Genomic DNA, 27,673 nt, shown 5'->3' with positions numbered 1-27,673 from the left:
AATACTTGCCTCACGTACAGTGGATAGATTACCTATGTGGTGAATGGTCCGAAACACTTCGCCATATCGGCAATAGAATTTAATACAATCTTGACTAAAGTGTGTCCGTAGAATTTAAACACTTCAGCCTCATGTTCAACGCAAGGCCTGGGGCCTGCAGGAAAGCAAATGAATTAAGTGTTTTCTACAAACCCAACGGCCAACGCCATGGCTAGTTGTTAGATTTGATATCTGGGCTAAAAGGGCGAAAATGTGTCAGTAACTTTGTTGCGACTCAGCCTCATATTCAACGCCAGTCCTGCAGAAAAGCAAATGAATTAAATGTTTTATACGAGCTCAACACCATGAGTAGTTTGTTAATTGGATACAAGGGAGGGGGTGAGAAAAGAAAACAAAATGAGTTCCTCGCAGAAATTCTTGCCTTTTGCAGTGATGATCTCACTGGAATGTTTGGACGTGGGGCTGACAACATTGAGCAAAGCTGCTTTCTCGGAAGGATTGAACCATTTTGTATTTGTAGTCTACAGCAATGCCTTAGCTGCAATCATATTATGCCCACTTGCATTTTTCGTTGACAGGTACATACAAATTATATATACCCGTTTGGGCAAATCAAAGCAATGCCTTGGTTGCGTAACTATTGCGCCCAGTTACAATTTTATCCTATTGAAATCTAACATTTTGCGTAAGCTATGGTGAAATTGGAGACTACATTTTAAGGTATTAGCTCATGTATGCCAATTTATTGGGTTAGCTTGTATAGCCTCGAAAAAAGTTTTCGAAACCATCTGTGGACTAAAATCTCTTCATGTTCAACACTTTATAATTTGTCGTGGGACTGCTTTGGGTTATCGGTTTGTGGCATGGACGAGGAAGAAAAAATTCAAAGTTTTTGTTGATGAAAAGCTCTGTAACTAGTACGGGCGTTAAACGATCGAATATTCTGTGAAGATAACTAATGGAATGTCTGAACCAATTGACTATCATCCTTGTTTTGTGAAGAGTGATTTTTTAGGCTCTTCAAAATCTATTTATATTTTATATTTCTTGTTGTTGTTGTTGTGGATTTCTTTGTACTGGCCTTCCAATAGAATATTTGGGAGTTTCTTTAAAAACGCAAGGTGTAGTCATTATAATGTGTCTGGTTTTCCATGCCAGTGAAAAAACACTCTGTAAAACCCTCAAACTATTTTGCAATAATGTCTAGTCACCAATGCAGCAATTACTTGGATACTGATTTCAGATGGTGGGTTGGACTGCAGGGGAAAGCGGCCACCTCTCACGCGTTCTATGCTTGGAAGATTTTTTTTGCTTGCTTTATGTGGGTAAGTATGCCTTCATTCCAAGGTTTATAGAGTTATTTATATTTGATTCCATTACACATGAATGTTGTACCTTTACGCCCTACTTACAGTCCAATACACAACGGATCCAATTGGCAAGAAAACTCTCTATAATTCTGAGCTGATGCTGCAAATTTTAGCCGTACACACTCTTGCACCTAAGACTTTGGGAAAAAATGGTCCGTTCCTTTTGTCTTGAAAATTCACTTTATTAGTTTTTGGCTGCTGAATTGGAATTTGCCTGGCAGTGGTAACGATCAATTTGCATAAAAACATGTTGCTGAAAATCACACCTATTTGGGCATACTAAAACCCCTTGCTGGTAGCCTATGAGCTATAGTTGTTACAAGCACTGTGGTGATTCCCAATTTTCAATTAGAATTAGGTGTATTTTTTTGGTAGCTGGATGATGTCTGAAACAAGCTCAAACCTAGGCTCCTAAATTGCCTTTGGGCCCATTGATGGAAAGCTACAAAAGTAGCTCTGCAGAGAACATAGAGAAGATTCAGAAAAGTGTTTTCTGGAAATTTTTGGTCCTGCTCAATGCTCCCAATTGACACTTAAGGGTTGAAATTAGGCAGTCATTAAATCGAAGATGAAATCCTTATTTTCTTCGTACTGTTTTCTTGTATCTTCTATGGAACTCACCCTGCTGTGAAAGTTTTAGGCTTTAGCCTAATCCCCCATTGTGGGATACCTGTTGGAAGCATTTGCCATTGCACCAAAAGTTCAAACTGTAAGTGCCCGATACAAATGCCATATTTAACCTGGTCCACGACATGAATCTCCAAGGAGATGCTGACCACCAAGTCAACAATTTCAACAATGCCCCATCAACATCGACTGAGCCTTCAGCATCTACTGAAGGGAGACTCGAATCCTTGACCCAAGGCTGTGATACCACTTGTTGGAAGCATTTGCCATTGCACCAAAAGCTCAAACTGTTAGTGCCCAATACAAATGCCAGATTTAACCTGATCCATGACAGGAATCTTCAAGAAGGTACTGACCACCAAGTCAACAATCTCAACAATACCTCCCTAATCATAGGCAGATTTTCAGACTTAAGCGAGCATCGATTCCATAAAAAATTCTCGTCCCTCCAGTTTCTGAAATCAGCTCACAACCATTGTCATTATTTCAGTGTTGACCAATTTTTTGGTATACCCTAAGTGTACCTTATTGAAATGATAATTTTCTTACAGGAAGAAGATCTACCTTCCTCCACAGATTAGGACATAATCTCATTGCTTGGTGAAAATAGTCGAGCCAAACCAAAGTGTCAAGATCATTTTGCAACTTTGCAGAATATGAGCAAAGCATTTAAATCCCAAGATTAACTGTTATATATTTTTTAAATGACATGCACCACTGAGTAGGAGCAAGCGTATTCGTCTGGAATCCTCCGCATCAATGCATCAAAACTGTTGGTGTAATTAAATATTCACTAATTACACTTACTTAAGTTTACTTAGGATAATGCATTGCATAGTAGTTTGTGATTGAGACACTTGAGAGTTTGCACCTCAATTAAACACATGGTGTAGGAGAATTCCACTCTAGGTGGTCATAGTTGTTATCTCATTCCACCTTTAGTGTACTTATCACATTATCATCCTCATCATTGTACATACTTCATTGCATAATGGAGGATGATCCAACTTTCGTGGACATGTGATTCCACCTTGTGTGGGTGATAGCTTATTTTCTCCTTATCATTGTCTCTTATCGCCTCTCCTATATAAGGAGGCCTATTATGTACATTTCAAATCAATCCATAGGATGTCAATAAAGTCCATTAGCAATAATAGCATTCTTGCATCTTCATGCAATTGTCTTGCCAATCTCTTGTGGAAGTTATCTTGGTCTTTCATTTGATCCTGGGGGTGTTGTAGAGTCACCTAAAACTCTAATATGGTATCAGAGCTCTCATGGTGTGAAGACTTCTACTCAAGAAGTGCAATCTTGGCTTGACTCATTGTTGGTGCAACATTTGGCAATTTGGACATCATTTTTAGGATAAACCACTGGATCAAACCATCCTGGACTCTACTGTTCTTTTATTCATGTTCAGTCTAAAAGACCAACCGAAGCTGAAGAGGAGTTCAGCTTCTCCCTTGTTACAACCTTTGTCAACATATCTGCTGGATTGTCATTGGTATGTATCTTCTCCAGCTTTAACTGTCCATCCTCCAAAACTGACCGAATGAAATGGTACTGCAACTGTATGTGTTTGGTCTTAGAATGCAGAGCTGAATTCTTAGCAAGATGAATGGCACTCTGACTATCTGTGAACAAATAATTATCTTTCTGAGGATGTCCCAATTCTTCCAAGAAGAACTGAAGCCATATCATCTCCTTGGCTGCCTCTGTAGCAGCAACATACTCTGCCTCTGTAGTGGAGAGAGCATTAATCTTCTGTAACCTAGAAACCCAGCTCACGGCTGCCCCACCAACAGTAAAGACATAACCTGTAGTACTCCGCTTGGTATCAATATCCCCAGCCAAATCTGAGTCAACATAGCCCTGTAAATCAGTAGTAGAGCCCCCAAAGTGTAAACACTTATTGGATGTTCCTCTCAAATATCTGAGAACCCACTTGACAGCATTCCAATGCTCAAATCCTGGATGACTCATATACCTGCTAACGACTCCCACTGCATGTGCAATATCTGGCCTAGTGCATACCATAGCATACATCAAGCTTCCTACAGCTGAAGCATAGGGTACCTTGGACATCTTATCCTCCTCTTCTTGTGTCTTGGGACACATTTCCTTAGTCAATTTCAAATGACTGGGTAAAGGTGTGCTGACAGTTTTAGCATTCTTCATAGAGAAACGTTGCAACACCTTCTCAACATAATCAGCTTGAGATAGCGTCAATGTTCTGTTCTTCCTATCTCTGCAAATCTTCATACCAAGGATTTGTTTTGCTGCCCCCAAATCCTTCATAGCAAATGCATGTGCTAATTGGCGTTTCAGCCCCTTAATATGATCCATGTTAGACCCAGCTACAAGCATATCATCAACATATAAACATAAAATAATGTAGCTATCATCATCCAACCTCTTAAAATAAACACAGTAATCTGAATGACACCTATTATATCCATGCTCATGCATAAAACTGTCAAATTTCAGATACCATTGCCGAGGTGCTTGCTTCAAGCCATATAAACTTTTCTTCAATTTGCACACTAACTTCTCCTTACCTTTGACCTCAAAACCCTGTGGCTGAGCCATATATATTTCTTCATCCAAATCACCATGAAGAAAGGCTGTTTTAACATCCATCTGCTCTAAATGCAAATCTTCAGTAGCCACAAGACTTAAAACAGTACGAATAGAAGTCATTTTAACAACAGGAGAAAATATCTCATTAAAATCAATTCCCTTTTTCTGTGCAAATCTTTTTACAACTAACTTGGCCTTAAATCTTTTCTTACCTCCTTCCTCTTCTTTCAACTTGTAAACCCATTTATTCTGTAAAGCCTTTTTACCTGCAGGCAACTTGCACAAATCCCATGTCTTATTTTTCAGCAAAGAGTCCATTTCATCTTTCATTGCAGACTCCCACTGAATCTTAGTATCCACCTGCACAGCTTCATCATAACTTTCAGGTTCACCAGCATCAGTAAGTAAAATAGAATACAAAGAGGGAGAAAACCTTTGTGGAGGTCTAATTTGCCTTGTTGACCGTCTAACATTCACTGGTGTGTTTGGTATTTGTTGTTGCAGTTGTTGCATGTCATGAGGAATGGCTGGAACATCAGCTTTTGGAGTATCATCCAGCACTACATAATCATCTTCTTTCTTCTCATGTTGCTGCAACAGATCTTTGTACAACACTTTCTCATTGAATATGACATCCCGACTTCTAATAATTTTAAGATTTTCAAAATCCCAAAGCCTATAACCAAATTCATTAATGCCATATCCAACAAAGACACATTTCTTTGATTTAGCTTCTAGCTTGGTTCTATTTTCAGAGTCTATATGAGCAAAAGCTTCACAACCGAAGGTCTTGAGAAAAGAATAACTCACCTTCTTACCAGTCCATGCTTCCTCTGGAATACCACAACCCAAAGGAGTAGAGGGACCTCTATTAATCAAATATACTGCAGTATTGACAGCCTCCGCCCACATGTGTAAGGGCAACCCAGCATGCAACCTCATGCTCCTTGCGCGCTCCATTGTAGTCCTGTTCATGCGTTCAGCCACTCCATTTTCCTGTGGAGTCCTTGGAACAGTTTTTTGTCTACGAATACCATTAGTGGAGCAATAATCTTCAAATTCATGACTGCAATACTCACCACCATTATCAGATCTGAGACATTTTAATTTAACAGTAACAGATTTCCACAATCCATTTGTAAAGTACTGAGTTTTCTGGATTAGATTGTGTTTGTTTATTTCATACAAACACAATCTAATCCAGAAAACTCAGTACTTTACATTTTAATTTCTTACCAGTCTCATTTTCAACCAAGCATTTCCATTTCTTAAAAGTTTGAAATACATCAGATTTCTGTCTAAGGAAATAAACCCATACTTTTCTAGTTGCGTCATCAATAAATGTAACATAATAATGAGAGCCACCAAGGGAAGATACCTGGGTTGGTCCCCATACATCTGTATGCACAAGCTCTAATTTCTCCTTTTTGTTTTCCTTCCCTGTCTTTACAAAACTCACTCTCTTTTGTTTTCCATACACACAACTTTCACAGAAATCCATATTCACACATTTTAGACCTGGTAAAACTTTCCTTGAATGAAGTACTTTCATACCTTTCTCACTCATGTGCCCAAGTCTATTGTGCCACAACGCTGTATCAGAATCTACAACAGCTATTTGTTCTCTCTGCTCAACTGCAGTAATTGTTCCTGAACATTCATTTTTCTCTGAAACAATCAAAGTAGAAGGAACAATATGACCTGTACAAAGATATAAGGTGCCTACTTTCACACCTTTTGCTACTACAAGGGAACCTTTTGAAACCTTCCAATTTTTATTATTAAAAGTAACTACACAACCCTCATCACCGAGTTGCCTTGCTGAAATTAAATTTCTACTTAGTTTTGGAACATGTCTTACCTCATGTAGTAGCCAATGATTCCTATTCTGCAACTTAATCTTAATTTTTCCCTTTCCAACAATCTGACAGGGTTCATTATCTCCCAAATAAACAAGCCCAAAATCCCCTTGGACATAATCAATGAAATAACCTCTATGAGGTGTAGCATGAAATGAAGCACCAGAATCTAAAACCCATGAATCATCAACACTCTCTAAAGACAGAAGCAAAACATCCTCTTCGGATTTGTTACTTACCACATTTGCCTCCTTGTCTCCATCTGATTTATCTCTTTCATTTTTCTTTCGATTCCAGCAATCTTTCTTTTTGTGCCCTGGCTTCCCACAGTACCAGCAATCATTTGGTCCTCTCGATTGAGACCTCCTCCCTTTTGACTTTCCTCTTGATTTCCCACGATTTCCAGAGTTACTTCCTCTTTCAGTCGTTCTGCCCCTGCTTTGTGCATTTAAAGCACTTCCTGATGTAGATCTACCTGAGGATTTTCTACGAGTTTCCTCACTTAAAATAACACCGATCATATCATCATATTTTAGGGTACTAGATCCAGGAACAGAATTACTCACCGCCATTACCAAGCCATTCCAGCTTTTAGGCAAAGAACACAAAATCAAGAGAGCCTTAATTTCTTCATCAAAATTGATACCCACAGAAGATAATTGACTAGTAATAGTATTAAACTCATTTAAATGATCTGCAACAGATCCACCTTCTGCCATTTTCATATTAAATAAACGCTTCATGAGAAATACCTTGTTTGAAGCGGAGGGCTTTTCATACAATGTTGCTAGGGTTTTCATCAAATCTTCTGTCGTCTTTGCTTTTGTAATATTAAATGCCACCGATGGTGCCAAGCATAACCGAATGCTTCCGAGTGCCTTTCTATCCAAAAGATCCCATTCAGCCTTTGACATAGTTCCTTGATTCTTGACTTTTCCTTCCAACGGCTTCCATAAATCCTTCTGATATAAATAGTCTTCCATTTGCATCTTCCATAACTGGAAGTTCTGCCCATTAAACCTGTCAACCCTCAACTTACCCTCATCTGCCATCGCTCCCACTCAACTATGAGACTCCCACTTAACCGTGAGACTTTCCTGCAGAGGATAACTAAAAGACAACCTTGCTCTGATACCACTTGTTAGGATAAACCACGAACAGAAATAAAAACTACATGCAAATATAACCAATAACAGAAAATAATAGAACACACAAAAATGAACATAAGGCACCAAGATTTAACGTGGTTCACCCAATCCCTGGGCTACGTCCACCAAACAACAAGTTCGATCTTATTACAATCCAGTGATTACAACCTGATTACAATTCGTAATCTTTTACAGCTCAATACCGCCGCAAGAACCAATTTCGTATCACAACATTATGAAAAATACCCAACCCTAAGCCCTTTTATACAAGTATTAAACCGCTTTAGGGTTATAACATGTCGGCCATATGTCGGCCATAATATGTCGGCTACCATGTCGGCTACTGCTCAAATTTTTTTTCTTTTCGGGGCGATGCCCTGAACCCCACTATTTATGAAGTATGTACAGTACTTTCCTGATCAATCACCACAATCTAACAATCATAATCTGGAGGAGATTTTGGGAGTCCTATTTTGTGACCTTCTATTGCAGGTGAAAATTGGAGCTTGTTGGTGCAAATCAGAGGTTGACATAATATAGAGGAGGTCCAAAAACCCCTAAATCGAATTTTGTTTCATCCAAATTGGACATCTGAGGCCAAATCTAGAGCCATTTGTTTTTTGAGGGTGTGGTGGCAGCGATTCAGGAAAAATAATTTCAGAGGCAATTTTCAAATAGCGATCTCCCTAATACGGATTTTCAAACAGTGATATCTCCCTCATACAGACTCCTCTTTCCGAGAATTTTTTTTGTTTTGGGGTAGAATTTCACAATCTACATAGTGGTGCAGGTGATTTTGGATCTTTGTCTCCAAATTTTTCTGAAAATCGCAAATCCCATTTTTTGCAACTTTCAAGGCTCTATTTGGGCACATCCGGTAACATTTTCAGGTGCAATTTTTTTTTAAAGTGCATGATTTTTCCTCTACTTTCCAAATCTGTAATCCGATTTTAGTGATTTGGAGTGGGCATATCACTTTCAGAAATAGGTCTTTTTTGGCTATATTTGCACTTGGTGAATACTTGGATTTCAATATTCTTAATTGAATCAGTAATTTGAAGGAGTTATTAGTTGATTTCAGTCATCATTTGATTTCATTATGGATTTTTCAAAAGTTCCATTACTCACTCCATATAACTATTATGAATGGAAACAAGCAATTTCTAATCAGCTGATGAGTATTGAATTGCTTAGAATGATTCTTGGACAAGATCTAGAACCAGCTACAGGTGTTGCAGAAAGAAGGAAATGGTTTGATAGAAGGGATAAAGCACTTGGCTCTCTTAGATCTACCATCTCTCATGATTTACTATATCATATTGCATCTTGCACACATCCTCATGATACTTGGACTACATTGGAAAGAATCTTTGGTAAACCTAATAGAATAAGAAAATTCAAATTGGAGAATGAGCTTATAGGTCTAAGTCCATGTGATTTTGACAATATTCAAGACTTTTTCTCTAAGTTCAATTCCATTAGATTAGAGCTTTCTAATTGTGGCATTACTAAAGATGATGAGCAATTGATATTATCTATTCTTTCCAAGCTAGGTCTTGAATATTCAATCTTTGTTTCCACATTCTATGCTACTATGGATGCTCTTGGTAGTGCATACAAAATGCCTTTTGTTGATGAATTTGCAGCTCAACTCACAAGGGAACAAACAAAGTTAGCACACATGGGTCAATTGAAGCCTTTAAAGCATCAGACATTGGTTGCAAATGACTCCTCTCCAAAGGCTCCCAAAGGAAAGGGAAACAAACAACACAAGGATCCTAAGCAACATGAAAAAGGTGACGACTCTCCTTTACAACATAATATTGAATCCAAGTCCTTTTCAAGAGAGGAATCATCTAGAAGAAAGAGAGATAAATGTGCTTATTCCAAAAAGTTAAGACATGATGAGCATAAATGTTTCCATAAGAAGATTGATGAGCTCACTCACATTCTTCAAAAGAACAATATCTAGTTGCTTTCATCAGTGTCTTCTCCTTCTTCTCAATATCAGGCAGCTGCTACATCTACATCATCGTCTAGAGGCAAATGACAAGCACTCATTGTTTCCACACATCCTGAGCAAGGTAAATGGCTTCTTGATTTAGGTGCATCATATCATATGGCATCTTCTATGGATATGTTTTCTTCTATTGAGTCTTGTAGTTCTTCACCTATATTGATGGGTAATAATACATACATGAAGGTTTGTGGGAAAGGTTCTATTCCTATGGGACAGAGTACATTTAATGATGTTCTTTGTGTACCATCCTTGACCACTAATATCCTTTCCATTTAACAAATTACTCATGGGGCACAAGGTAAAATTGTTGAGTTCACGACATGGAGACTAGAGATGTCATAGCTATGGGAGTTGTTGATCATACATCACACTTGTGTTCTTTTGGACATTTTGTTGGTAATGATGATGATATTCATGATGTACCTAACCCTTTATCAAGGGTGAATAATTCATGTGAGGAGAACATTGGACACTTGAATCATTTTGTTCTTGAGACAAGTGTTGAACTTCCTACTCCTCCACCTCATGCTTCTTCAGACATGAGCTCTACTATTCAGTAGGATGATCTTTATGCTTCAGATCTTGTAGTGTGGGATGAATTTCTGGATGCTCTTTCAAATGAGTCTCATAATGCAGATTTCGTTAATACATCTGAGGAGATTTTTCTTTTAGATACTTCTTCACCTTTTTTGGAGATTGGATTTTCCAACTCTTCATGTTCTCTTGATTTTTCACATCTCATAGGTCAGCTTGATGGTGTGACAAAATCTTTGAGCTTGTAGACACCTATTCAGTTTTCAGAGATGCATACATGGAGACCTTCCTCCTTCCTCACTTCTTACATGGAGTGGCTTCTTCATCATTTGATATCTCTTCCTAACGGGAGACATGTTTCTTGTAGGCATTGGATTATATTTTGCTTGCAGGTATTTTTCATCTACATTGGAGCTTCTTCGTTATAGGTACCTAAAATGGCCTAGTAGCCGGGACCCATCTTGCATTGTGAGTTTAAGTGCATTCCCCTAAGTTGCACTTAAGGGGGGTGTTGGTGTAATTAAATATTCACTAATTACACTTACTTAAGCTTACTTAGGATAATGCATTGCGTAGTAGCTTGTGATTGAGACACTTGGGAGTTTGCATCTCAATTAAACACATGGTGTAGAAGAATTCCACTCTAGGTGGTCATAGTTATCTCATTCCACCTTTAGTGTACTTATCACATTATTATCCTCATCATCGCACATACTTCATTGCATAATGGAGGATGATCCACCTTTCGTGGACATGTGATTCCACCTTATGTGGGTGATAGCTTATCTTCTCCTTATCATTGTTTCTTATCGCCTCTCCTATATAAGGAGGCTTATTATGTACATTTCAAATCAATTCATTCGATGTCAATCAAGTCCATTATCAATAATAGCATTCTTGTATCTTCATGCAATTGTCTTGCCAATCTTTTGTGGAAGTTATTTTGGTCTTTCATTTGATCCTAGGAGTGTTGTAGAGTAACCTAAAACTCTTAACAAAAACAGATCAGACCATGCCTATATATTGGGGCTGAAAATGGTTTTTCCAAGTTGTGAATCTGTGATATCATGCAATGTCATAGAATAGTTGTTGGTGGATGCAAATAGCACTCAAGTTAAATAGCACTCAAGTTGAATAAAACATCAGAAAAACGGGGAAAAAATGACTAAAGGGAGGGGAAATCCAAAAAGGTATTAGCTCTTAAATGTGTGGCAATTGAATCGGTATAGTCTGAAGCTTTAGCAAATCCAATGAGAGTATCATGTCATATATTGCAGTCACGAAAAGTTGGGAAACAAAGTTAAAATCTGTAAAATTCAAGGATGGTCTTATCACTACGAGTGGTCAAGAAGGTCAGTATAATATAACAGTTAATACTATGTGATGTAATAGGGTATGCACACAAAATCCTCGTTCACACAAACTTTCACAGCTCAATCAAATGCCACATTGAACAATTAAACAGATTTAAAATCTACACAAAGGACTCGTGAAATGTTGATACCTCATTCACTGATAGATCAGTACAACAAACTCCTCAACTGCGAATGTGTCCATTAAAGCCTCTAAGGCTGATGAATACACATTCAAAATTGAAAATAAACTAATCTACAACAGCAAGAACACATAAGAACAATCTGCAGTTTAAAAAAACAAAAACAAAAAAAAATAAAATATCATACTACACATTTCCAGCCAATTTTCTGCTGCAAATACCTCTATTCACCTGCAACAAATATGAGTAATCCAATCTTTAAAGAAAAACTAAACCATGCTCTGCCTCCTTGTGAAAATCCCTCCTCACAGATTCACACTGAAATCTCTCCTGATAAAATGCTATACTCAACAGGGAAAGAAACTTTCTGGATTTTTTTTTTGCTCCTGCTATTCTCATCCTGATGATGGATCACTGAGTGTGATTCAAAATGTTGAGGCAAAAATTGGCACACAATCAAATCTAGAAATGCATCTCAATAATATGACAGATTGTGGAAACCTCTTCACATTAATTGACCCCAATCTTCTTTACTAATTTGAGAACCTTTTCTGAAACTCCTTTCTGCTTCTGGATGCTTTCTTTTTTGCATAGGCAGGCAGGATGCTTCTGCATTAGACACCCATATTAGAAAGAAAATGTCTCTAGTGTTGAACTCTTAATCATTTATAGACCCTATTTCTCTCTTGGGTCCTCTCTTTGTTCACTAGGAATCTTCCTCTTCATTAGTATCACGGGATAACTTCTCTTTTCTGGCCCTTGAACGACTGGTCCAGATCAAAATCCTACGGAACTCTTTTGTATATTCCTTCACCGGTATTCCTCCTTGTTCGAGACTTTGCATCTTATTAACAAGTAATCAACTGGAATAAATTCTTTTAGTTTTCTCCAACATCCTATTGCATTTAGTAATCTTGTCTTTACCTCTTCTTCCTTTTTCAAGCTACACCTCTTTCTATTGAATAGAGGCATGTCCCTTCAATTTCAATTTGGTCTTTATGAATCTCACTTTGTCATGATCTTCAACTTCCTCAAAAATTTGTCACGATCTTCAACTTCCTCGAACTTGTACTCTTCTATTTCGTTTATCAAGTCATTATTCTTCTAGATTAAAATTCCCACTGAATGTAGGAGCATTAATTTTTGTTCTCTTTCTTGCTTTTGGCAATGCCTTAAACAAAGGATCATTGACAACTTCTGTTGCTGCCTTCATCTTCTTCACCATTTGCATCACCTATGTGTTTTGTAGCTGGATCCTCTTCACTCTCAGGTTCTCTTTTTGGAGCAAAACCTCTTCTAATGTCCTCTTTTAATTATTTAGCTTGCCTTCACAAGGCTCTAAATCTTCACCATGGACAGCATTAGGAGGATTTCTACCTCCAGTTCTAACTCATCTGCCATCCGAACTTCATGGGTCTCTGCTTGCATACATTTTCACAATACCCACAAGCTCAATCCTAGTGCAAACATCCTCCCTCTTGCCAATCAGCCTGCAGACTGAGAATCTTCTAGCTTGATACACACAAAACCCTCTATCACACAAACTTATACAACTGAATCACATGCCACATTAAACAATGAAACAGATTTAAATTCTGCACAAAGAACTCATGAAATGTTCATAGAATATTCACCAATAAATCAATGCAACAAATCTCTCAACTTATAATACGTCAGTTGCGTCCTCTAAGGCTGAGGATACATTCAAAACTGAAAATAAACTAATTTACAACAGCACGAACACATACTTTTCAAAATCACTGTCAACATCTCCAGCTCTATAACCCACAGCATACAAAATCTACTCTCTCCTGAAATCAAAACACACTTCTCAAGGCTATTCCCTGCCACAAATACCTCCCTTCACCTGCAACAAAGATGAGTTATTTAATCCTCAAATAAAAACTACACCCTCCTCTGCCTTGTTGCAAAAATCCCTCCTCAAACCCAAATCTCTCCCCAAGAAAATGCTATGCTTGGCTAAAAAAGCACACAAAATCATCAATTGCAAACTGTTGGTTGCTAAGTTTAGAACCATTCTGAGATTCCGTTCCAATGCAGGAGCATCCTTGGGTCTTTGACAATCTTGCATCGCCCAAAAACAATTTATCTGTTTATTGTTTGTCTTGACAATTTTCCTATTGTTTTAGGTAGCAGTCCCTCTAGTTGGCACGTTTTCTTATGTGGTCCATATGGTGTGGTCTAGGCATCATGGAGATCCTATGTCTATCTATACACCTTGTTCCGATGTTTCTAGATGAAGTTAAGACTGGTCCAGTCCTATACTGACTTTCCTATTCTAACAGTGAGGGTGTGGCGAGTTGCGGCTTGTGATGAAGATTCACTACATGTGATGCTTAGTGATGCATTGTTCTATGTTGTAATATGTTTGATCAACCCTCTTGTATGTTCATATGGCACAATGTATCTATTTCTGGTTGTCCTTATGAATTCGGGTCTAGAACTTTCTATTTGTAATATGTTTCATTTGTCTTGAAAATTAATGATCGGATAAGTCGACTTGTGACTGGCGGTTTTGTATATAAGTAGGGTAGTAGTTCTTGTTCGAGTAGTGCTAGGGGGTTAGAAAAGAGAAGGATTAAGCTGTGAATATATTTGTCTTGATTGCAGTTGTATATTGACAATGGTGATGTAATATCTTCTTTTGCGGGCCAACTTGATGATATTGAAGTGATATTTCTTCCTTTGATGTTCACCTCATGTTAGTTTGTTTGGGCATTTCCACTGTGGATAATCAGCTGCAAGGTTGGACATCTCCTTTGGATATTCTCTTACCTTGGCTGCATCAAGTGGTTTCAGAGAACAATTCTACATCAGAGAAAAACAAACACTTGGAATCCGGTGGCTTTGACTTGCAGGCTTTGTTGTTGTAGAGTGGAAGAAGTTGAAGTTCTGATCAATGTCAACCGAAGGATAGTGCAAGGTGGGTAGAGAAGGACTGGTTGCTTGGAAGACTGGAGATCACATTTGTGAACCTGGTGATGGGGTGACCCAAGATTGAATCTGACCCGCAATTGTGAAGGGTTGCACAAGGAGGATTAGCTGGTTGACAAATTGATAGTTTTTTGGTTATCAAACAGACCTAGTTGCTTGAGGCAGCTTGTTGGTGTTGGCAGATGGTCGGATCGAACTAGGGCAAACAGCACTTATGGCCAGATTGTCAAACCTGAGGAATTGATGATTGACATACTTTGAAAACATATCATCTAGAATGATGAACCCTAGGAGACCAGAGCAAAAGATGGAGGATTTTAGAAATGAGATAAGGACTAAGATCCCAAATGTTTTGGCTGGTGCTAGGAGAACCCTGAGACTTAAGATGATTTTGAGGAAGCTGCTGAAGATCTTGAGACATGCAATGCTTGACAACACATCTTTTTATGTTGTAATATGTTTGATCGACCCTCTTGTATATTTGCATGACACAATGTGTCTATTTGTGGTTGTTCTTATGAATTTGGCTCTAGACATATCTGTTTGTAATATGTTTCCTTTGTCTTGGAAATTAATGATCAGATAAGCTGACTTGTGCCTGGCGATCTTACATATAAGTAGGGTAGCATTTCTTGTTTGAGTAGTGCTAGGGGGTTAGAAAAGAGAAGGATAAGAAGAGATTCGGTAGGAGCAATTGGAATAACTAGGTTTTGTTGAAGTATCCTAATTTCAAGGGATAATTAATTGTGAATATATGTCTTGATTGTAGTTGTATATTAATAATGTTGACGTAATATCTGCTTTTGTAGGCCAACTCAACGATAATCCAATGATATTTCTTCCTTTGATGTTTATTGCTTGTTAGTTAGTTTGGGCATTTCTGCTGTGGATAATCTAGCTGCGAAGCTAGACATCTCCTTTGGGAATTGTCTTCCCATGAGTGCATCACACTCCTTGAAAACTTTCATTTTTTAAACTCCCTTCTAGAAGTTGATGCTCCCATTCTGACATAGGCAGGGGGGACGCTCCTGCATTACTATGCCAAGGTCACTTGAATACAAGTAGTGGCCCCAATTAGTTCTTTTTGCCATTTGGGGGTGGATTACAATTAAATTGCAGAATTATGTACATGCTGATGATAGTTTGTGTAAAACATAGTTCAGTCCGTCCACATAATAGAAAGGCATGTATTTGGCCTTTTTAGTCACCAAAACAGAAAATGTAAAATCTAGCTGATGGGAGATGAAGGGAATGAATGAGTAGTATCTTGAAATCTCATTGTGGGTATTGTCGTCTTTATGCTGTTGCAAAATTTGAGAAATCTGATTTAGAGAAAAATATGACTGAAGTCTGTGCAAGCACCAGGCATCTATATAAGAATATGATGACCAGATAGTCCAAGTATTGAGAATATACTTTTCATTCTTATGAGGATCAATCATATGCCTTGCGTCTTCTTTGGAATTATCAAGCATGAGTTGATTTATTAAAATGTATGGTTGTGTCCTTGCATGTAAAGCCAACAGGCTTCAGCACAGTGGTCTTTCAGTCTGTAATAGCAACAATAGATCTTAATCTTTGATGTGATTTACCTTGTTTCTCTGCCTACGTTCCAGCAGATGAGAGAACTGACTACCTATCACTAATTTGACTGAAGGAGAGATTTATGAAAAGAAAATCGAATGAGTTGAATTTGTGTAATTTTGCCTTTCCAACTGCTAAACAGTGCCCAAACTCATTGGATTGTTTTGAATGATTGAACCTTATTGTATTTGTAGTCTACGGCATTATTATGGTTGCAATGCTTATTGTGCCCACTTGCATCTTTCTAAGGACAAGTGGATGCAATTGTCAATATCATTTGCATAAATCATGGCAAAAACAATGCTACTTGTTTCTTCTTTTTAAAATAAATGATTTCTCCAAATTTATCTTGCGTACGAAGGTAAAAAAGACAAAATGCCCTAGAAAACACTGTATCATTCTGATGTGGTTGGTTGTCCATAGCCACCTGGCAACTCAATTATAGAAACAACGCATGCCAGTGAAATATCATGTTTCATTTTTGAGCTACAACCGCAGGTACAATTTGGTTACAGATTTCAGATGCCCGTGTGGGTTACATGTATAAATGGAAAACTCTCAGGTGGTCTATGGTGAGTAGATATTTTATTATTCTTTATGGAGATAAGCAAGTATTAGAGAGGATGTGAATGGATTGAACTGGAATCCACCTTTGCTTGATAATGGTTGTAGTGCTAAGTTCATGTGACAAAGCAAGGTGGCTACTAAGTGTTGGGTATCTATGTGAAGCCCAATAGACTTATGTTTTAATTATGGTTTCCCTCCAATTTGTTTTGTCTCTTCATTTCTTTCGAGACTATATATTTGTTATTGTAGGCTTATTATATCATATTGTATTCGAAGAGCTGAAGCTACAGCTGTGATTTAAAAACCAGACTTTGACATTAATAAGAGATCTTCCCTACAGTGTAGACGTAGCCACAATTTGTGGTGAACCACAATAAATTTGTGTGTTTATGTTTTTCTTCTTTCTTGTTGTTTTGTTCTTTCACTTTGCACTTTTAGCGAACTTCACAATTGGTATCAGAGCTTGGCGTAGTCGTTGGGATCGATTACGATGTTTGAAAATCTGGAATTATGGAAGATTTGGAGTGCAGAAATTCTCAGGACAAAATTTCAGTTTGTGGAAATTCAGATGCATTCATTGCTAGTCAAGCAAGACTTGACAATTGCAATTGGAGGAAAAACGAAGAAACCAGCTGCAATGAAGGATGAAGACTGGGAAAAGATTGATGAGAAGATGATGGCGACAATCTTTCTTTCATTATCACAGATTGTTTTGTTCAATGTATCGAACGAAGCAACCACCAAGGAAGTTTGGGATAAACTTCAAAGTGTGTATGAAACAACATCGGTTGCAAATAAAATATTTATTACGAAGAAGCTCTACAAGCTGAAAATGATGGAAGGGACTGCGATGTCAAATCATATAAATGATTTGAACATTATGTCAAGCAACCTCGGTTGGCATGACTCAAGATAACGAATCTTAAGCTATCATCTTATTGTGTTCCTTACTTGATAGCTGGGATCCTGTAGTTACAACAGTTAGTACTTCAAACTCCTCAAAGAGCAAGCTAGTCTATGATGAAGTAGTGGCCACTCTACTTAGTGAGGATATGAGAAGAAGCAACAAGGAATCCTCATTTGGTGAAGCCTTGACGATGGTCAACACCGAAACTAGAGGAAGAAGAAACAATAGGGGGAGAACCAATCATCATAGAAGATCAAAATCGGCTAGGCGCTCAAAGTCAAAGGAAAGGAAAGGAGGAGATTGTTGGTTTTGTGGCAAAAATGGCCATGTGAAGAAAGATTGTAGAGGTTATAAAAGAGCACAAGAATGAGTGCGGGAAAGTGAAGCCAATATAGTCTATGACAAAGATGATGGTGTATTAATCTTATCTACAATTGAGACTACTTCAGCCTCTTGGGTTTTGGATTCCGGTGTGTCATTTCATGCCTCTCCATGTGCGGAATACTTCTCGAATTATCAAGAAGGTAAGTTCGGTGAAGTATATTTAGGTGATAATAAGGCATGTGAAATAGTAGGCAAAGGAGACATTTTATTGTCTTTGAAAGGAGTTGTTAAATGGCTATTAAAAGATGTGCATCATGTGCCACAACTAAAGAGAAATTTGATTTCCATAAGTTAGCTATATGCACAAGGTTTTCTCACTTCTCTAACCAATTCGTGGAAAGCCACAAAGGGATCTGTTGATGTGTGTTTTATGACTCACCAAACAGTAGAACAAAATACCGAAATATCTTATCCTCTCTTGAATAAAGTCTTGTGTATGCTAAGATTGCTAGAAGATCATACAACGACTTCAAGGTTCCTTTAATGCCAGGTCTTGACTGTGGATAAGATCGGTGGTTGATGTGATTTGCTGATGATCACAAGGGGCTTTACGTGTTTATTTAGATTCATTTCAAGCCATACTAGATGTGGGAGCTAACTTAAAGTTTTGCAATGAAGTACTTTTTGGAATTTTCACAAAATATTCAGAAATTAAATAGGATAGGGTTCAGGAACTCTATTCTAATCCTAAGGGTAGTGATAACAACAAATAGTACTCTAGTGGAAAAATTCCTCAATTTACCGAATTCTGCTTCGCCAAGTTATACTACAACTAAGTGTGAACTGGTGCAATCTTCAAGGGTCATGCCAAAGATTTTCATATCACCGCATACGCCATCATAAAGAACAATGTATACGAATGATAGAAGTTAAGCATATGCATGAAAGGGGTTCAGGCTAACTTTGCACGACGAGTTAGAATCACTAAAACGTCAAAAGTATGAACCAAAGGAATTCATGAATACACCATTGTATTCTTCATTGCAATCACCACACATTAACTAGGCTAAACTTAATCTAATTGAAGAAATTTAAGAGAACAAGCAAGCACTAAGACACGTCAAGTATTCACCAAACTCCAATGAAAACTTTATTATCTCAGTAACTCATAGCAACAATCTCATAAAAATCTCCCCTTTATAAATTAGAATGAGGCCTTTATATAGGTCCTCAATTACAATAGGTGGCCCGGATGATCACAATAACCGATGGCCAAGATTGTGCCACATTAGCCCTAATTAGGGTTAGGGCAAAGGAAAGGAATCTACATTAATGCAACAAGGAATCCATTATTGTAGTGGGTAATAAATGCCCACTATGCATGCTCGTTTAGGAAGGAGTGGGGTGCAATAAATATCCACCATGCATGTCCATTACTTAATAAATGCTCAGTATTCCTTGAATAAATTATTCTTGATTCCATTCTCTGAATGCATAGAAGTTTGACTTGGAGACCTCAGTTCTTCATCAAAGATAATTGGATGACATGAAATGATGATGGAGGCCATGTAAGCTCGAGTCTTTTCCAATTGCATCATTTTAACTAAGATCCAACTTTGACTGACTTTTCTGAAAATCTCTCTTCGAACATTCTCGTCTTCCATGTACTTGCTTGGAAATTTATCTCCCTAAAATGGATTGGAATCCCTTGCTAATGATTATGTTACTCTAGAATTTCTTCATATTGAACTTCCTTCGCCATGTTCTTGGATTTTTGGATTTGAACTTTGATCTTTGAACCTTGAATGTCTGGGACTGGATCACTTAGTACTTTGATCTTGGTACTAGAATTTTGGATTTGAGCGTCTTTTTTGAATTTCTAGAACTAGAGCTTTCTCCTCCTTTTTCTTCAAATGCTTTCAATTCACTATTATGCCTTTTCTTACATTTTGAAGAATTCCCCCTTTTTTAATCATCATCAATCATTTTTCCAGTCTTGGGTACACACTTGAAGAGGTTGAAATTCAAGATCTGGAGGAGAAATTTCCAGCACTTAATCCTTTTTCATTTTTCCATGAAGGAGAAAGTTTCCAACAATTAGCCATTTATTCTTCCATGAAGGAGGAATTGCCAACACTTAGCCAATTTTTCTTCCATGAAGGAGAAACTTCCAACACTAGCATTTTTTCTTCCATGAAGGAGGAATTTCTAACACTTCGCCATTTTTGCTTCTATGAAGGACAAATCTCCAACACTTAGCCATTTTTGCTTCCATGAAGGAGAAATTTCCAACACTTAGCCATTTTTGCTTCCATGATTTCTAATTCTCTTGCTTATGGAAATTTTGAGTGGTCATGGATTTTCTCCATGATGGAAGAATTCCGCAACAACCATTTTTCTCCAAGGTGGGATGTTTTGAGTGATCGTGGATTTTGTCCATGATGGAAGAATTTCGCAACAACCATTTTTCTCCAAGGTAGGACTTTTTGAGAGATTGTGGATTTTGTCCATGATGGAAGAATTCCGCAACAACCATTTTTCTCCAAGGCTGGATTTTTTGAGAGATCGTGGATTTTGTCCATGATGGAAGAATTCCGCAACAACCATTTTTCTTCTAGGCTGGATTTTTTGAGAGATCATGGATTTTGTTCATGATGGAAGAATTCCGCAACAAACATTTTTCTCCAAGGCAAGATTTTTTGAGTGATCGTGGATTTTGTCCATGATGGAAGAATTCCGCAACAACCATTTTTCTCCAAGGTTGGATTTTTTGAGTGATCTTGGATTTTGTCCACGATGGAAGAATTCCGCGACAACTATTTTTCCTATTATTTTCATGCCTTTCTACTTTTGGATATTTCATGGGTGATTCCAGACTTAACCCTTTTTTTTTTGATTGACTGTCGTGCTTGCTCATTCTTTTGGATATAGACACATGTACCCTTTTGGCTCTTTATCAACCATAGCTCACTTGTTGCAGAAATAGACCTGCCAAAAATAGACATTCTAAAAATAGTAAGTTGTCCCAAAGTCAAAATGAGGCCAATCTGAGAGGCAGTGAAATTTACTAAAAATAGACTTACTAAAAATAGACTTTCTGAAAATAGTAAGTTGTCCCAAAGTCACAATAAGGCCAATTTGAGAGGCAGTGGAATTTACTAAAAATAGACTTTCTAAAAATATTAAGTTGTCCCAAAGTCAAAATAAGGCCAATCTGAGAGGCAGTGAAATTTATTAAAAATAGACTTTCTAAAAATAGCAAGTTGTCCCAAAGTCAAAATAAGGCCAATCTGAGAGGTAGTGAAATTTACTAAAAATAGACTTACTAAAAATAGACTTTCTAAAAATAGTAAGTCAAGACATTCAATTCTCAAAGAAGCAAATAATTTCCATTCTCAAAGCCACATGGACAACACTTTCCACATCTGGCCAATTTTACCAGTTCTCATTTGAAAGAGGGAACTTTAGAAGATTGAGCCCAATACTACCAAGAACTAAAGCCAAAAGGACAAGACCAAGAGACAAAAGGGGGCCCCCCATTTGCAATGGGGCGATGGTGTGAAAAGCCCACAACAGGATCCATGTTAGTTGCAAAAAGAGACAAGGTTGGGAGTTTTTATATTGTAGAAAATGTCGGTGAAGTGGGGGCTGCCATAACAGTTGTAGATAGTAATTCAGAATTGTGGCATCAAAGGCTTGATCCACATGAGTAAAAAGGGCCTTGCTGTTATGCATAAAAGGGAGCAATTATTGGGGCTGAAATCAGTTGACTTACAATTTTGTCAGCACTGTCTTTATCGAAAACAGAAGTGGGTCAGCTTCTTGAGGACCAAGCGTGAAAAGAAAGGCACTCCCTTGGCCTTAGTCTATTCCGATGTGTTTGGACCCACCGAGGTTAGTTGGAGGAGCAAACTATTTTCTCACTTTCCTTGATGATTGCACAAGAAAGGTATGGATTTACATGTTACATAAGAAATCTGATGTTTTCAGCAAGTTTAAAGTTTTTAAGGCTTTAGTTGAGAATCAGAGTGCTCACAAAATATAAGTGCTTGCAAATGGATAATGTTGGAGAGTTTTGTTCATTGGAGTTTAATTCTTTTTGTGCAGATAATGGCATCTGTAGAATCGAGATTGTTTCAATTCACCTCGCAAGAAAATGGAGCAGTCTTTGAGAAAGCTCGTTGTATGCTCTCTAATGCCAGTTTAGGCAAGGAGTTTTGGGCAGAGGCATGTAATACAGCAGTTTACTTAATCAATCAAAGTACTTCTCGGTTGGATTTTTGGCATACCGGAGGAAGAGTGGTTGGGAAAGCGAATCTCATATTTTCACATCCGAGTGTTTGGTTGTGAAGCTTATGCACATGTTCCAAAGGAGAAAAGAACGAAGCTTGATACAAAATCAAAAAGAGGAATCTTTGTGGGTTATGGAGAAGATCAATTCGGTTTCAGAATTTGGGATCCAATTGAAAAGAAGATAATTCGGAGCAGAGATGTAGTCTTCAATGGAAAAGTATTTCTAGCATTACATAAGGAAGAAAAACTGTTATGTGAATATGCCCCCTTTCTCTATTTTTGATAATAATATTTAATGCTGGTAGAAATCAGAATACTATTTCTTCAAATATCTTATCTCCCACCTCAGTTTTAGCTCCTGCACCTCTATCCTCATCTTCTACAAGTATGTGGAACCACAGTGATGAGTTTGGAAATCAGTATAACAGTTTTGTTAATAACAGTGATAGTGGTAATTCTTCAGAATCAAATCCAAAACAGAACAGAGATAATTTAAGCATGGAGGCACAAAACCAATTGAAACAGAACGTGATAATATGGAGGTTGACAGTCCAAATTATTCACGTAGCCAATTCGAAACTATCAACACAGAATAGTGGTGAAGCTTGCGGGCACTCTAAGGACACATCGCATTATTCCATTGTTCAAGAAATTACAGAACATGGTATTCCTCTGGCTCACGGCAATTACCAAGATCTCTCCACAGGCAACTTTGGCACATCTGGTCAATGCACCGCAGAACATGTTCAAAGTAATTACATATATGGAAAATGGCATCAGCCACCCTCAGTGGACCATGGGCATGGTCCGATCTCTCACGCCGGACCAAGTCCACCCACAAGTCAGAATGATTACATAAGGAAATCCCACCACTGCAGCATGCCACATTTGGTGACTGGACTCAATGTTGAAAATTGCCTAAATGGCAGAAACAGCCCACACGGCTCTAAAACAGACTTCACATGGGAATCTCACTCGCAGGGGCCTAACATCCCTCAGACCCGCGTTGAAGACTCTAGCCCTCACGGCAGGAACAATTTCTTACACAAGGCGCTGTGACTCCAAATATTTACCAAGGCATAGTCACAGAGTATGGCAGTGAGCATTTTAATTCACAGAATTCTCATATGGACAACAGTCATAGGAATGCTGGTAATATTCATTCTAATCCCAATATAGAGACTGTTGAAAATATCAGCATAAATCAAAACAAAACTCAAAAGAGTAATCGCACTCTCCCAAGGGGCAGTCCTTGTGAATTGCAAAAAAAATTCTCAGGCAAATAATAACAGTGGAAATCTGGATATACAAAATGGGGATAATATCCAAGGAGTGAGAAAATCTACCAGATAGAGAAGGCTTCCTGCCAGATTCTCTGATTATGAACTCTTGTATTCTGAAGAAGCAGAGCCAGAACTATTGCTTTCAGACCAAGTTGAAACCACAAGCTTTAAAGAAGCTTGCAAAGCATCGGATTCTCACAAATGGGAGACAGCGATGCAGGAAGAGATTGATTCTCTATTGCAAAATAAAACTTGAGATTTGGTTCCTTTGCCACCAAATCGGGAAGCACTCAAAAATCGATGGATTTATCGGTTGAAAGATGAAGGCAAAAGTCAGAAGCGTTACAAAGCCAGGCTGGTTGTTAAAGGTTTCGATCAGCAAAAGGGCATAGATTTGAATGAAATCTTCTCACCCGTGCTCAAGATGATTACAATTCGGGCTATTCTTGGTTTAGTTGTTGTTCATGATCTTGAACAACTGGAGGTCAAAACGGCATTCCTCCACGGTGACTTGAATGAAGAAATCTACTTGATGCAGCCCGAGGAATTCATTAAACATGGAAAGGAAAAACTTATATTGCAGATTGAGGAAGAGCTTGTATGGTCTCAAGCAAGGTCCGAGGCAGTGGTACATCAAGTTCGGTCGATTCATGACTGAAAATAACTTTATTCGGTGGGGATCTGATCCATGTGCCTACTATAAGAAGTTACCTGATGGTCACACTAAGGACACAATTTGGGGTAACACACAATTGCTCAGGGTGCTCAGCCTTAAAGGGTACCTTAAACTTGGGCTTTATTTTCACAAAATCAAAAGTCATATCCTTGTAGTAGCTAAGGATGTGCCTTAGTTTTAGTATGGTGCAGACCTTGGACTTGGTTTGAATTGATGGTGGTCTAGTGATCATCTAGTTTATCATAAATGCTAGACCTTTCCCTCTATTTCATATGTAGTCTCTCAGTACATCAAAAGTTCTGTAAGCCAAACTCAGTATCAATATCGACCTGGATGGATAAAAAAAATTAGCAAAACATGGTCAAACTATATATCATTTGACAAAAGCATCACATTACGGCAAGTCCATGCTCCTTGGTCTTTAATATATTCATCAAATTAGATGCAGAAAACAACAAATCTGTTGAGAAATAATTGCATGAAATTATCTTTATCTTAGATTTTAGTTTGTCAGTAAAAATGAAAATAAGAAAACCTCTGTTTCCAGTACTAAATAATTGCCGAACAATGAACCAATGGCTTCAATGATAATTTAATGGGGGATGAGTGAAACCATTCTGAAGGCAGAAAAAGAGGTTGAATATGAGTGAAAGAGGTGAAAACTAGAGCAAAAGAAGAGAGAAAATATGTACCTTGGATGGTAACCAGCCAACTTGGTATTATCTCACAATTTCTTTTGAATAAACTTGGTATAGACTTCAAATATTTTGAGCCATTATAGTGTCATGTGACACGAGTATAGCTACATTTGATTCCAGTTAGTAACATAGTTGCCAGAAACATGACGGGGAAGCCCCGTTTCATGTTGCGATGTGCGAAACCGGTTTTGCGTCATGCAACGGCCGTTTCTGTGCTGTGTCGGAATAAGGTTAAAAAATATTAATAATTTCTGTGCTGTCTGGGAATAAGGTTATAAATATAAAAACTCATTAAAATAATATATTTTATAGGGTGCATAGGGAATGTAACAGGCAGCAGTTTTACTTTTAGTTTTAGTCTTGTTAATGAAGCAACAGTTTCAGTCTTGTTAACGAAGTAGTAGTTTTAGTTTTGTTAATATTTGGAAACATAGAGTGTTATTAATCAAATTTCTTTATAAAGTTTTGAAGATTTTATAAAATCTAGAGAATTACTTTTAGTAACAGTCAAGTATTAGTTTTTTTTTTCAATTGAATTAGTAATTTATTAATACAATTTCAGATAGAATTAAGAATTAATTTATAAGAAATAAATTAGTTTGGTTATATATATATATTAAAAAAAAATACGTTTCTTTTACACAACCTTTCAAATTTTCGTTTCTCGTCATGTTTACGTTGCGGTTACGTTTCTCGTTTCTTGTTTCTAGTAACATAGGTTAGTAATGACTATTGTGCATGGTATGGTCTGTACTAAATAAAATAGTAAAAATCTACTTATTTTATGCAGCGCCGTTCATTGCTGCTATAAAAAGAAGACCACCTGCATCAATACTCAATCGAGCAATTAGAGTTGCTCAAAATGTCTTGTCTGCATATTTTTTTATGCTTAGCCGTAGTAATTTATAAGTTCTCATTTTCCGAAGTTTGTCTGGATTGGCAGGATTTCTGTTATGCAGAATTGTGTCTTCACAGGTGTAAGTTATACTTCCCCAACACTAGCTACTGCAATGGGGAACTTGATCCCTGCATTTACCTTTGTGTTATCTCTTCTTTTCAGGTATATAATTCAGTCAGCATGTTAAATTACTCATAACTTTGTATACTTTTTTTCCCCTTAAGAGCAGGTTTGGGATTCCATACTTCTAGAATGACACTCTTTCTTGGACAAATGTTTGCAATTGTTTTCCACTTTTCAAATTATCAGCGCTGCTTTGCTTGTCTAATTTTATATTGACTGCATCATTGCAACCTACTCACAGAAAAATAAGTCCCTCTACCACAAAAAATCCCACCATCTTACTTAGCTTGTTCAGCAGAGGGTTGAAGCTCTACGCATTACGATATTATCACTTGTTAGAGCTCCTTACGGGATGTTTATCTCTACCTAGCACTATGCCCGCATTCTGTGTAATTTTTCTTGTCATATGAGTTCAGGGTGGAGAAAGTGAATATGAGAAGTTCAAGTAGCCAGTTAAAAGTTCTGGGTACTCTCATTTCAGTTGGGGGAGCAATGGTTGTCACGCTGTATAAAGGCCCTGTCGTAAGAAGATTTTGCTCTCAGAACCATGACTTACATGAAAGTCCCCATGTTGCCCTGAGAGCAACATCAGTCAAAGATTGGATCATAGGATCGTTTTTCCTTGCAGGGGCCTCAATCTCATGGTCAATTTGGAACATCATGCAGGTAGTTATTTTAAAATTAGCCTACGACGAATCTTTGTTCAAGCTTTTTACTGACAAAAAATTTACAAAACAATTGTCTATTCAGGTGGAAACTTTGAAAAGATATCCAGCTGAATTGTCAATTACAGCTTTCACCACCACGATGGCTGCGATGCAGTCAGCTATTTTCACATCTCTTGCTGAGCATAAATTAGCTGTTTGGGGTCTTAAATGGAACATTGATGTTACAAGCATTTCATATTCAGTAAGAATAGTAACTCTTCAAAGTTCTCAGGTTTTGTAGTTACAACAAGAAACACTCATTTGCCTTTAATGATCCTTCTGTTGTAGGCAATTATTGGTACAGGGTTTACTTACACTATGCAAACTTGGTGCAACTCCAAGAAAGGACCTCTATTTGTATCAATGTTCAAGCCAGTTGGGATAGTAATTGCAGCTGTTGCATCAGCCATTTTTCTTGGTGACAAGCTACATTATGGAAGGTTCGGTTTCGAGAATTCCATAGATTAGCTAACATTTAGTTATTGACTAGCAGAGGGCTGCTAGAAGACTAGGAAGGGTACTGACGAGAGCTTAATTTGATACTTGGTGTTGCTATGTTGCAATTGCAGTGTGGTGGGAGCGTTTTTCATTGTGTTGGGATTCTATGCTGTGATTTGGGGGCAATCAAAGGATACTGATGATTCTGATGAATTGTCAAGCAAAGGCCCTGTAAAGTGTGAGTCCAATTTAATTGATAATGATCCTTCTGAATATAAACAGCTACTGGGGGAACACAGTCACACAGGCTCGTAATTCAGAAGCAAACAAATTGACTGATATTCTGCACGGTATTGATTAATTTGAAGTTGTGGGCAAGAATAACTAGGAGAACTGTAAATGTTTATAGATCCATTTTAAATTTCTTGGTAAAGTTGAAGCTATGCACATGGCTTTGCTCACTGGTAAGTTTTTGTCAATTAATAATATCATATTTCCACAATCTATTTCTAATATCTTCCATTTCTAATATCTCCTGTTTCTGGATTCTATTATGTTTTCTTAGCTTCAGCGTTTCAGAGCACTGT

General features: G+C 37.7%; 1 protein-coding gene across 1 annotated transcript; it reads left to right on the top strand.

Moving 5' to 3' along the window:
* Positions 1-27,588, top strand: LOC149560387 (WAT1-related protein At5g40240-like). The gene is made up of 7 exons (XM_089824668.1): positions 1-578; positions 1,263-1,325; positions 25,864-25,980; positions 26,358-26,607; positions 26,692-26,850; positions 26,937-27,088; positions 27,218-27,588. The coding sequence occupies exons 1-7, from the start codon at positions 397-399 to the stop codon at positions 27,399-27,401; spliced, it is 1,107 nt and encodes a 368-aa protein (XP_089680794.1). The 5' UTR covers positions 1-396; the 3' UTR covers positions 27,402-27,588.
* Positions 27,589-27,673: the final 85 nt, after the last annotated feature.

Source organism: Cupressus sempervirens, chromosome 4, assembly GCF_028749045.1.
Source record: "Cupressus sempervirens isolate cs-2001-9-10 chromosome 4, ASM2874904v1, whole genome shotgun sequence".
In the NCBI taxonomy this organism is placed as follows: Eukaryota; Viridiplantae; Streptophyta; class Pinopsida; order Cupressales; family Cupressaceae; genus Cupressus; species Cupressus sempervirens.
Note: the sequence above shows the minus strand (reverse complement) of the source record. Positions and strands in the feature narration are given on the sequence as shown.

Coding starts and splice junctions, on each gene's coding strand:
- LOC149560387 (XM_089824668.1), top strand. CDS start 397: ATGAGTTCCTCGCAGAAATTCTTGCCTTTTGCAGTGATGATCTCACTG. Junction 579..1,262: donor CTTGCATTTTTCGTTGACAG/GTACATACAAAT, acceptor GTTGGACTGCAG/GGGAAAGCGGCCACCTCTCA. Junction 26,851..26,936: donor TTACAAGCATTTCATATTCA/GTAAGAATAGTA, acceptor CTTCTGTTGTAG/GCAATTATTGGTACAGGGTT.